The sequence below is a fragment of the Oncorhynchus masou genome, unplaced genomic scaffold (genome assembly GCF_036934945.1).
Source record: "Oncorhynchus masou masou isolate Uvic2021 unplaced genomic scaffold, UVic_Omas_1.1 unplaced_scaffold_1296, whole genome shotgun sequence".
Lineage (NCBI taxonomy): Eukaryota > Metazoa > Chordata > Actinopteri > Salmoniformes > Salmonidae > Oncorhynchus > Oncorhynchus masou.
In genome coordinates, this window is record NW_027016874.1 from 27,143 (window position 1) to 40,000 (window position 12,858).

General features: G+C 46.2%; 1 protein-coding gene across 1 annotated transcript in view; it reads left to right on the forward strand.

Moving 5' to 3' along the window:
* Positions 1–12,858, forward strand: part of LOC135539299 (probable ubiquitin-conjugating enzyme E2 W-B) — a 33,976-nt gene that overhangs the window by 15,834 nt on the left and 5,284 nt on the right. The window contains exons 3-4 of the mRNA XM_064965123.1: positions 5,186–5,288; positions 11,721–11,876. Coding sequence (XP_064821195.1) covers positions 5,186–5,288; positions 11,721–11,876 — 259 coding nt within the window. The remainder of the gene's footprint in view (positions 1–5,185; positions 5,289–11,720; positions 11,877–12,858) is intronic.

Here is a 12,858-nt window from a genome sequence, read left to right on the forward strand (position 1 = left end):
ATGTGTATGTTTGCTGTTTGTTCTTTGTTATATAGCTGAAAAGATTGGAGAAGTGGTTTCTCCACACATCTCCATTTTGGATAGATATCTCTTTGTGTTGTTATTCAATTAGTGTGCTTCAATTTTCCCAAAAGTGGTTAGATTCTATGGATTTTTCAATTACATTAAGTTGATTTCTGACGTGCTGTTCCTGGTTTTTCCGTAGTGTATTTCTGTATTGTTTTAGTGATTCACCATAGTGAAGGAGTAGACTCTGGTTTTCTGGCTCTCTATATTTTTGGTTGGACAGGTTTCACAATTTCTTTCTTTGGTTTTTGTATTCTTTGTCAAACCATTTGTGATTTGTTGTTCATTGTCTTCTGTTTTACTGTTTGACATGTTTAGATTTGATAGGGAAGCTGAGAGGTCAAATATACTGTTTAGATTGGATAGGGACGCTGAGAGGTCAAATACTGTTTGGATAGGGACGCTGAGAGGTCAAATACTGTTTAGATTGGATAGGGACGCTGAGAGGTCAAATACTGTTTGGATAGGGACGCTGAGAGGTCAAATACTGTTTGGATAGGGACGCTGAGAGGTCAAATACTGTTTGGATTGGATAGGGACGCTGAGAGGTCAAATACTGTTTAGACTGTTTAGATTGGATAGGGACGCTGAGAGGTCAAATACTGTTTAGATTGGATAGGGACGCTGAGAGGTCAAATACTGTTTAGATTGGATAGGGACGCTGAGAGGTCAAATACTGTTTAGATTGGATAGGGCTGAGAGGTCAAATACTGTTTAGATTGGATAGGGACGCTGAGAGGTCAAATACTGTTTGGATTAGATTGGATAGGGACGCTGAGAGGTCAAATACTGTTTAGGGATTGGACTGTTTAGGGATAGGGACTGAGAGGTCAAATACTGTTTAGATTGGATAGGGACACTGAGAGGTCAAATACTGTTTAGATTGGATAGGGACTGAGAGGTCAAATACTGTTTTTGGATAGGGACTGAGAGGTCAAATACTGTTTGATAGAGGTCAAATACTGTTTAGATTGGATAGGGACGCTGAGAGGTCAAATACTGTTTAGATTGGATAGGGACGCTGAGAGGTCAAATACTGTTTAGATTGGATAGGGACGCTGAGAGGTCAAATACTGTTTGAGAGGTCAAATACTGTTTGGATAGGGACGCTGAGAGGTCAAATACTGTTTGGATAGGGACGCTGAGAGGTCAAATACTGTTTAGATTGGATAGGGACGCTGAGAGGTCAAATACTGTTTGGATAGGGACGCTGAGAGGTCAAATACTGTTTAGATTGGATAGGGACGCTGAGAGGTCAAATACTGTTTGGATAGGGACGCTGAGAGGTCAAATACTGTTTGGATAGGGACGCTGAGAGGTCAAATACTGTTTGGATAGGGACGCTGAGAGGTCAAATACTGTTTGGATAGGGACGCTGAGAGGTCAAATACTGTTTAGATAGGGACGCTGAGAGGTCAAATACTGTTTAGATTGGATAGGGACGCTGAGAGGTCAAATACTGTTTAGATTGGATAGGGACGCTGAGAGGTCAAATACTGTTTAGATTGGATAGGGACGCTGAGAGGTCAAATACTGTTTAGATTGGATAGGGACGCTGAGAGGTCAAATACTGTTTAGATTGGATAGGGACGCTGAGAGGTCGCTGAGAGGTCAAATACTGTTTAGATTGGATAGTCAAATACTGTTTAGATTGGATAGGTCAAATACGCTGAGAGGTCAAATACTGTTTAGATTGGATAGGGACGCTGAGAGGTCAAATACTGTTTAGATTGGATAGGGACGCTGAGAGGTCAAATACTGTTTAGATTGGATAGGGACGCTGAGAGGTCAAATACTGTTTAGATTGGATACTGAGAGGTCAAATACTGTTTAGATTGGATAGGGACGCTGAGAGGTCAAATACTGTTTAGATAGGATAGGGACGCTGAGAGGTCAAATACTGTTTGGATAGGGACGCTGAGAGGTCAAATACTGTTTGGATAGGGACGCTGAGAGGTCAAATACTGTTTAGATTGGATAGGGACGCTGAGAGGTCAAATACTGTTTAGATTGGATAGGGACGCTGAGAGGTCAAATACTGTTTGGATAGGGACGCTGAGAGGTCAAATACTGTTTGGATAGGGACGCTGAGAGGTCAAATACTGTTTAGATTGGATAGGGACGCTGAGAGGTCAAATACTGTTTTGATTGGATAGGGTCGCTGAGAGGTCAAATACTGTTTAGATTGGATAGGGACGCTGAGAGGTCAAATACTGTTTTTGGATAGGGACGCTGAGAGGTCAAATACTGTTTAGATTGGATAGGGACGCTGAGAGGTCAAATACTGTTTGGATTGGATAGGGACGCTGAGAGGTCAAATACTGTTTAGATTGGATAGGGACGCTGAGAGGTCAAATACTGTTTAGATTGGATAGGGACGCTGAGAGGTCAAATACTGTTTAGATAGGTACGCTGAGAGGTCAAATACTGTTTAGATTGGATAGGGACGCTGAGAGGTCAAATACTGTTTGATAGGATAGGGATAGGGACGCTGAGAGGTCAAATACTGTTTAGATTGGATAGGGACACTGAGAGGTCAAATACTGTTTAGATTGGATAGGGACGCTGAGAGGTCAAATACTGTTTAGATTGGATAGGGACGCTGAGAGGTCAAATACTGTTTAGATTGGATAGGGACGCTGAGAGGTCAAATACTGTTTGGATAGGGACACTGAGAGGTCAAATACTGTTTAGATTGGATAGGGACGCTGAGAGGTCAAATACTGTTTAGATTGGATAGGGACGCTGAGAGGTCAAATACTGTTTGGATAGGGACGCTGAGAGGTCAAATACTGTTTAGATTGGATAGGGACACTGAGAGGTCAAATACTGTTTGGATAGGGACGCTGAGAGGTCAAATACTGTTTAGATTGGATAGGGACGCTGAGAGGTCAAATACTGTTTTTGGATAGGGACGCTGAGAGGTCAAATACTGTTTAGATTGGATAGGGACGCTGAGAGGTCAAATACTGTTTAGATTGGATAGGGACGCTGAGAGGTCAAATACTGTTTAGATTGGATAGGGACTGTTTAGATTGGATAGGGCTGAGAGGTCAAATACTGATTAGATTGGATAGGGACGCTGAGAGGTCAAATACTGTTTGGATAGGGACGCTGAGAGGTCAAATACTGTTTAGATTGGATAGGGACACTGAGAGGTCAAATACTGATTAGATTGGATAGGGACACTGAGAGGTCAAATACTGATTAGATAGGGACGCTGAGAGGTCAAATACTGTTTAGATTGGATAGGGTCACTGAGAGGTCAAATACTGTTTAGATAGGGACGCTGAGAGGTCAAATACTGTTTAGATTGGATAGGGTCACTGAGAGGTCAAATACTGTTTGGATAGGGTCACTGAGAGGTCAAATACTGTTTAGATTGGATAGGGACGCTGAGAGGTCAAATACTGTTTAGATAGGGACGCTGAGAGGTCAAATACTGTTTAGATTGGATAGGGACGCTGAGAGGTCAAATACTGTTTAGATTGGATAGGGACGCTGAGAGGTCAAATACTGTTTAGATTGGATAGGGACGCTGAGAGGTCAAATACTGTTTGGATAGGGACGCTGAGAGGTCAAATACTGTTTAGATTGGATAGGGACGCTGAGAGGTCAAATACTGTTTAGATTGGATAGGGACGCTGAGAGGTCAAATACTGTTTGGATTGGATAGGGACGCTGAGAGGTCAAATACTGTTTAAATGTTCTACTGCCAAGTTCACACCTTTACTATTACAGTGAAACATTTTATCCAGGAAGTTGTCTAGAAGGGATTGAATTCGTTGTTCCCTAATTGTTTTTTGGTAGGTTTCCACACTACTTTCCTTCCGTCTATGAATGACTTAATATTATTCAGTTCCTTTGTACATACCCAGGGTCCGACAGAGCTGCAGGATTTGTGACCCGTTTGTGTTGGATGGAGAAGCTGTGTTCATTAAAGTATGGGGATTCTAGTGGGGGGATGTAGGTAGCACACATCTGGAGGAACATGAATTTTCTCTGTTGAGATCAAAATTTCATTTTGAATTTCTAGCCAAATGTAAAATGATTCTGTTTTGATTAATTTAATGGAGATGAGTTATGTCTGCTCTATACCAAATTAGCATACCTCCTGAGTCTCTTCCTTTTTCACACCTGGTAGTTTGGTGGATGGGACTAGTGGGTCCGTCTCCTTTATACCACCCACCTGGTAGTGTGGTGGAGCTCTCTGTAACCTAGAGGGCAACCAGTGGGTCCATCTCCTCTATACCACCCACCTGGTAGTGTGTGGTGGATGGGACTACCAGCTCTCTGTAACCTAGAGGGCAACCAGATGGGTCCATCTCCTCTTTACCACCCACCTGCTAGTGTGGTGGATGGGACTACCAGCTCTCTGTAACCTAGAGGACAACCAGTGGGTCCATCTCCTCTATACCACCCACCGATCTCCTCATCTGTAATACCAGGTTTCTTGTAGGATGACACCATGTCTGTAGCTCTCTGTTACCAGTGGGATTTCTTTGGTGAAGTCCGGGTATCCTGCTCTTTAGGAGGCCAAAGGCAGATGACCTCAGATGACCTCAGGCCTGGGATATTCCAGGATGAGATAGTGAAGGCTTTGTGTTCCATAGAGTGTCCAATGTTGTTAGTCTTGTGGTTTGGCCTCAGGCCAGGAAGTGTGAGCAGAGCCTGCTGAGCATCTGGTACATGCCATTGGCTTGGGCGAGCGTAAGAGTGGGGCTTGGGCCTGTTTGCCTGCTCACAGCCTGGGCGTATGTGTGTGAATTTCATGTCGAGGCCCTCTTTTGAGAGTGTGGGGTGGGGGGTAACAGGGGGGGCATAGGTCTGATCTGAGGGGGCCTAAATGGGGTGTGGGATGAGTAACCAAAAAAGTGTTGAACATATCAAAATATATTTTATTTGAGGTTCTTCCAAGTAGCCACCCTTTGGCTTGATGACAGCTTAGCACACTTGACATTCTCTCAACATGGTATAGGGTAGATGGACCTGCTGGTTGCCCTCTCGCTTACAGAGAGCTGGTAGTCCCAATCCAGGTGTGTCCAAACCTTTTGACTAGTACTGTGTGTGTTTGTGTATATATTTTAATATATTAATATCTTCTATCTTTTTCATCCAGATGGATTGTAGATATGGAAGGAGCCACGGGCACGCTCTACGAGGGAGAGAAATTTCAGCTGCTTTTCAAATTCAGTAGTCGGTATCCTTTCGATTCACCTCAGGTAAGTAGCTAGCTAGCCTAGCGCTTCCTCATTGATAAATAGTCATGTATATTTATGTTGAATCAGTTAGCTAGGACACTCAATGATACAAGATCCATGCTCTGTAACAGATAATTTGGCAGTGGGTAGGCTGGCTGAGTGGGTATGTTGCTCAGTAACAGATAATTTGGCTGAGTGGGTATGTTGCTTAGTAACAGGTCATTTGGCTGAGTGGGTATGTTGCTTAGTAACAGGTCATTTGGCTGAGTGGGTATGTTGCTTAGTAACAGGTAATTTGGCTGAGTGGGTATGTTGCTCAGTAACAGATAATTTGGCTGAGTGGGTATGTTGCTTAGTAACAGGTAATTTGGCTGAGTGGGTATGTTGCTCAGTAACAGGTAATTTGGCTGGGAGTTGGGTATGTTGCTTAGTAACAGGTAATTTGGCTGAGTGGGTATGTTGCTTAGTAACAGGTAATTTGGCTGAGTGGGTATGTTGCTTAGTAACAGGTAATTTGGCTGAGTGGGTATGTTGCTTAGTAACAGGTAATTTGGCTGAGTAGAGAATGTTCCAGTCTACTGGTCTAATGAAGAGGGTGGATATCATTGTGATAATTTGGCTGAGTGGGTAGTAACAGGTAATTTTCATGTTGCTCAGTAACAGATAATTTGGCTGAGTGGGTATGTTGCTCAGTAACAGATAATTTGGCTGAGTGGGTATGTTGTCAGTAACAGAGTGGGGTTCTTAGTAACAGTCTACTGGTCTGAGGAAGAGGGTGGATATCATTGTGTAATGTTGGTAGATAAGAGGGTTCCAGTCTCAGTAATGAAGAGGGTTGGATATCATTGTGTAAGGTAGAGAGGGTTCCAGTCAGATACTGGTCTGATGAAGAGTGGGGTTGGATATCTGAGTGGGTATGTTGCTTGTAACAGGTAATTTGGCTGAGTAGGGTTCAGTCAGTCTAATGAAGAGGGTGGATATCATTGTGTAATGTAGAGAGGGTTCCAGTCTGATGAAGAGGGTGGATATCATTGTGTAATGTAGAGAGGGTTCCAGTCTACTGGTCTGATGATGATAAGTAGGGTGGATATCATGAAGAGGGTGTGTAAGGTAGAGAGGGTTCCAGTCTAATGAAGAGGGTGGATATCATTGTGTAATGTAGAGAGGGTTCCAGTCTGATGAAGAGGGTGGATATCATTGTGTAATGTAGAGAGGGTTCCAGTCTACTGGTCTGATGAAGAGGGTGGATATCATTGTGTAAGGTAGAGAGGGTTCCAGTCTACTGGTCTGATGAAGAGGGTGGATATCATTGTGTAAGGTAGAGAGGGTTCCAGTCTGATGAAGAGGGTGGATATCATTGTGTAAGGTAGAGAGGGTTCCAGTCTACTGGTCTGATGAAGAGGGTGGATATCATTGTGTAAGGTAGAGAGGGTTCCAGTCTACTGGTCTGATGAAGATTGTGTAAGGTGGATAGTCATTGTGGATATCAGGTAGAGAGGGTTCCAGTCTACTGGTCTGATGAAGAGGGTGGATATCATTGTGTAAGGTAGAGAGGGTTCCAGTCTAATGAAGAGGGTGGATATCATTGTGTAAGGTAGAGAGGGTTCCAGTCTAATGAAGAGGGTGGATATCATTGTGTAAGGTCGAGAGGGTTCTAGTCTAATGAAGAGGGTGGATATCATTGTGTAAGGTAGAGAGGGTGCTGTAAACATAGCCTAGCAAGTAGTAAACTGACTTGAGGTGAGTGCACTTAGAGGATCGATGTTAGCTATATTATAATATTATATGCCATTTAGCAGATTATTTAATCCAAAGGAGTTTACAGTCATGAGTAGGCCTCAAGCAGGTATGGTGTTTGTGATCTCATTTTGACTTGTGGTTTTGGTACAGTACCTTACTTTCATGTGGAGCAATATCCTTTTCATGGTTTTACATGTCTTCTCCCCTGGGTCATGTCTCTCCCCTGGGTCATGTTCTCTCCCCTGGGTCATGTTCTCTCCCCTGGGTCATGTTCTCTCCCCTGGGTCATGTTCTCTCCCCTGGGTCATGTTCTCTCCCCTGGGTCATGTTCTCTCCCCTGGGTCATGTCCTCTCCCCTGGGTCATGTCCTCTCCCCTGGGTCATGTCCTCTCCCCTGGGTCATGTTCTCTCCCTGGGTCATGTCCTCTCCCCTGGGTCATGTCCTCTCCCCTGGGTCGTGTCTTCTCCCCTGGGTCATGTCCTCTCCCCTGGGTCATGTCCTCTCCCCTGGGTCATGTCCTCTCCCCTGGGTCATGTCCTCTCCCCTGGGTCATGTCTCTCCCCTGGGTCATGTTCTCTCCCCTGGGTCATGTCCTCTCCCCTGGGTCATGTCCTCTCCCCTGGGTCATGTCCTCTCCCCTGGGTCATGTCTCTCCCCTGGGTCATGTCTTCTCCCCTGGGTCATGTCCTCTCCCCTGGGTCATGTCCTCTCCCCTGGGTCATGTCCTCTCCCCTGGGTCATGTCCTCTCCCCTGGGTCATGTCTCTCCCCTGGGTCATGTCTCTCCCCTGGGTCATGTCCTCTCCCTGGGTCATGTCCTCTCCCCTGGGTCGTGTCCTCTCCCCTGGGTCGTGTCCTCTCCCCTGGGTCGTGTCCTCTCCCCTGGGTCGTGTCCTCTCCCCTGGGTCGTGTCCTCTCCCCTGGGTCATGTCCTCTCCCCTGGGTCATGTCCTCTCCCCTGGGTCACCCTGGGTCATGTTCTCTCCCCTGGGTCATGTCCTCTCCCCTGGGTCACCCTTGGTCATGTCCTCTCCCCTGGGTCATGTCCTCTCCCCTGGGTCCCCTGGGTCATGTTCCTCTCCCCTGGGTCATGTCCTCTCCCCTGGGTCACCCTGGGTCATGTCCTCTCCCCTGGGTCATGTCCTCTCCCCTGGGTCTCCCTGGGTCATGTCCTGTCCCCTGGGTCATGTCCTGTCCCCTGGGTCATGTCCTCTCCCCTGGGTCATGTCCTCTCCCCTGGGTCTCCCTGGGTCATGTCCTCTCCCTGGGTCTCCTGGGTCATGTCCTCTCTCCCCCTGGGTCATGTCCTTCTAGGTCATGTACTCCCCTGGGTCTCCCTGGGTCATGTCCTGTCCCCTGGGTCATGTCCTGTCCCCTGGGTCATGTCCTGTCCCCTGGGTCATGTCCTCTCCCCTGGGTCATGTCCTCTCCCCTGGGTCTCCCTGGGTCATGTCCTCTCCATGTTAATTTTTTCTAGAACTCACTCCCCTGGATCATATTAATTTATTCTAGAACTTACTCCCCTGAGTCAAACTAATTTATTCTAGAACTCATTCCCCTGAGTCATACTAATTTATTCTAGAACTCATTCCCCTGAGTCATATTAATTTATTCTAGAACTCATTCTCCTGAGTCATATTAATTTATTCTAGAACTAATTCCCCTGGGTCATTTTAATATTAATTTATTCTAGAACTCACTCCCCTGGGTCATATTAATACAAATTTATTCCATAACTCACTCCCGTGGATCATATTAATTTATTCTAGAACTCATTCCCCTGGATCATACTAATTTATTCTAGAACTCACTCCCCTGGATCTTATTAATATTAATTTTTTCTAGAACTCATTCCCCTGGATCTTATTAATATTAATTTATTCTAGAACTCATTCCCCTGGATCATACGAATTTATTCTAGAACTCACTCCCCTGATCATATTAATATTAATTTATTGGTGGCTCATAATTGGATCCTGACCTAGGACACAGTGCAGACAGATCTCTCTCACGCTGTCTCTCTCTCACACGCTGTCTCTCTCTCTCTCACGCTGTCTCTCTCTCTCACACGCTGTCTCTCTCTCTCTCACGCTGTCTCTCTCTCACACGCTGTCTCTCTCTCTCTCACGCTGTCTCTCTCTCTCACGCTGTCTCTCTCTCTCTCACGCTGTCTCTCTCTCTCACGCTGTCTCTCTCTCTCACGCTGTCTCTCTCTCTCACGCTGTCTCTCTCTCTCTCACGCTGTCTCTCTCTCTCACGCTGTCTCTCTCTCTCTCACGCTGTCTCACTCTCACACGCTGTCTCACTCTCACACGCTGTCTCTCTCTCTCTCACGCTGTCTCTCTCTCACTCTCTCTCTCTCTCACGCTGTCTCTCTCTCTCTCACGCTGTCTCTCTCTCTCACGCTGTCTCTCTCTCTCTCACGCTGTCTCTCTCTCTCTCACGCTGTCTCTCTCACGCTGCCTCTCTCTCTCTCACGCTGCCTCTCTCTCTCTCTCTCTCACGCTGCCTCTCACGCTGCCTCTCTCTCTCTCTCATGCTGCTCTCTCTCTCTCTCTCTCGCACGCTGCCTCCTCTCTCTCTCACGCTCACGCTCTCTCTCTCTCTCACGCTGCCCTCCTCTCTCTCTCTCACGCTGCCTCTCTCTCTCTCTCACGCTGCCTCTCTCTCTCTCTCTCACGCTGCCTCTCTCTCTTTCTCTCACGCTGTCTCTCTCTCTCTCACGCTGTCTCTCTCTCTCTCACGCTGCCTCTCTCTCTCACGCTGCCTCTCACGCTGCCTCTCTCTCTCTCATGCTGCCTCTCTCTCTCTCTCTCACGCTGCCTCTCTCTCTCTCTCTCTCTCACGCTGCCTCTCTCACGCTCTCTCTCTCACGCTGCCTCTCTCACGCTGCCTCTCTCACGCTGCCTCTCTCACGCTGCCTCTCTCTCTAGCTGGCTCTCTCTCTCTAGCTGGCTCTCTCTCTCTAGCTGGCTTTCTCTAGCTGTCCTTTTCTCTCTAGCTGTCTCTCTCTCTAGCTGTCCTTTTCTCTCTAGCTGTTTCTCTTTAGCTGTCCTTTTCTCTCTAGCTGTCTCTCTCTAGCTGTCTCTAGCTGTCTCTCTCTAGCTGTCCTTTTCTCTCTAGCTGTTTCTCTCTAGCTGTCCTTTTCTCTCTAGCTGTTTCTCTCTAGCTGTCCTTTTCTCTCTAGCTGTCTCTCTCTCTAGCTGTCCTTTTCTCTCTAGCTGTTTCTCTCTAGCTGTCCTTTTCTCTCTAGCTGTCTCTCTCTAGCTGTCTCTCTCTAGCTGTCTCTAGCTGTCTCTCTCTAGCTGTCCTTTTCTCTCTAGCTGTTTCTCTCTAGCTGTCCTTTTCTCTCTAGCTGTCCTTTTCTCTCTAGCTGTCCTTTTCTCTCTAGCTGTCTCTCTATCTCTCTAGCTGTCCTTTTCTCTCTAGCTGTTTCTCTCTAGCTGTCTCTCTCTCTCTCTACGGCAGTGTATTAAAGCCCACGGGCCACGTTTGAGAGGATTAGCTTAACGTGACAATCTTATTTTACATATCAGTGGCCTATAAATAGAGAGAGAATATTAGATCTACAGTCAGGCTACTACTACCACCTCATACCCCCAGCACAACAACACCCCACAGATAACTACCACCTCATACCCCCAGCACAACAACACCCCACAGATAACTACCACCTCATACCCCCTGCACAACAACACCCCACAGATAACTACCACCTCATACCCCCAGCACAACAACACCCCACAGATAACTACTGTTGTTTAAGTATGTGCATGGGTGAATTGGGTGTGTTTGTAATTGTTTGGGTCTTGTAAGTGAATGGATGGATCAGTGTGTGTGTGTACATGTGGATCTTTAATATAAGTATTTTTGAGAAGGACTAGAGATTTTCCCATCACTGCACTTAAAAGCAAGATGTTGGCAATGTTCTCCCTTAATACACGCCATGTACAGCAACACTGTAGGGGCCTCTGCTCTCCTCCGGTGGCTGGCGAGTTTAGCGAGAGAGCTGTGATGTCTTCCCTTCCTCTGTAGTTATCCTCCCTAATGAAGTGTGCAGTGCTCGATCTTTCTCTCTCTCTCTCTCTCTCTCTCTCTCTTTCTCTCTCTCTCTCTCTCTCTCCCTCTCTCTCCCACCTCTCCCTCTCTCTCTCTCTCTCCCCCTCTTCCTCTCCCTCTCCCCCTCTCTCCCCCTCTCTCTCTCTCTCCTCTCTCTCTCCTCTCTCTCTCTCTCTCTCTCTTTCCCCTCTCTCTCTCTCTCCCTCTCTCTCCTTTTCTCTCTCTCTCTCTCTTTCTCTCCCTTTCTCTCTCTCTCTCTCTCTCTCTCTCACTCTCTCCCTCTCTCTCTCTCTTTCCTCCCTCCCCCTCTCTCTCTCTCTCTCCCCCTTCCCTCTCTCTCCTCCCATCATGTGAGGCACTCTTCTCCTAATCCCCCAGCCTCATGTTGCTGTATAGAGCTAAGCCCAGGCTTACAGTCCAAGGCTCATTATTTTCTGCTATTAATGTGAAAATCTAAACTCATTCCGGCCGACTATTTTCCTAATTCAGCTCACTACCCCCCACCCCCCCCCCCAAAAAAAAATAGAGGTCAAAACTTAACAGGCCGTTGTACAGATGCAAAGTAGATGGATCTGTCTTTTTAAACTATGAACATTGATGTGTCTAATCTTTATTTTGTTGTTGTTGTTGTTGTTTTTCTGTCCCCCTGTTCAGGTAATGTTCACGGGAGAGAATATACCTGTGCATCCTCACGTTTATAGCAACGGTCACATCTGTCTGTCCATACTAACAGAAGACTGGTCGCCAGCCCTCTCAGTGCAGTCAGTCTGTCTCAGCATTATCAGCATGTTGTCCAGCTGCAAAGAAAAGGTGATGGGGCGACCACAGACCCTTGGGGAACGCCACAGTGACTATTTTAAATATTCTTTAAATTTGTATTATTATTATTATTTATTCAAACTGTAATGGGCAATTGACCATAAATACAGCATATGAAAATAAATGCCTGTCCCTGTTTCGCTGTGAGCGAGCCAATCCCTATGGAGGAGAGATGTCAATATGCTAGGTAGTGGTGCCTAGCATTCCTCTCTGCTAGCCTACTGTAGACATGTCAATATGCTAGCTAGTGACTAGTGATAGTCTGCAAAAAGCCTAGCATTCCTCTTGGCTAACCTACTGTAGACATGTCAATATGCTAGCTAGTGGCTCCTAGCATTCCTCTCTGCTAGCCTACTGTAGACATGTCAATATGCTAGCTAGTGGTGCCTAGCATTCCTCTCTGCTAGCCTACTGTAGACATGTCAATATGCTAGCTAGTGACTACTGTTGATAGTCTGCAAAAAAGACTCCTAGCATTCCTCTTGGCTAACCTACTGTAGACATGTCAATATGCTTGCTAGTGGCTCCTAGCATTCCTCTTGGCTAACCTACTGTAGACATGTCAATATGCTAGCTAGTGGCTCCTAGCATTCCTCTCTGCTAGCCTACTGTAGACATGTCAATATGCTTGCTAGTGGCTCCTAGCATTCCACTTGGCTAACCTACTGTAGTCATGTCAATATGCTAGCTAGTGGCTCCTAGCATTCCTCTTGGCTAACCTACTGTAGTCATGTCAATATCTCTTTTGGAAAGAGATATTATAGGGGCAGCGTACTGTTTTGAGATGGGGGAACAAAATTATTCAAATGACAGGCCTACTTTAGGAACAAAGTATAGAGAATATAGTGAGAACTACCGTTACTCGCTGAGTGTAGAGAGAACTACCGTTACTCGCTGAGTGTAGAGAGAACTACCGTTACTCGCTGAGTATAGAGAGAACTACCGTTACTAGCTGAGTATAGAGAGAACTACC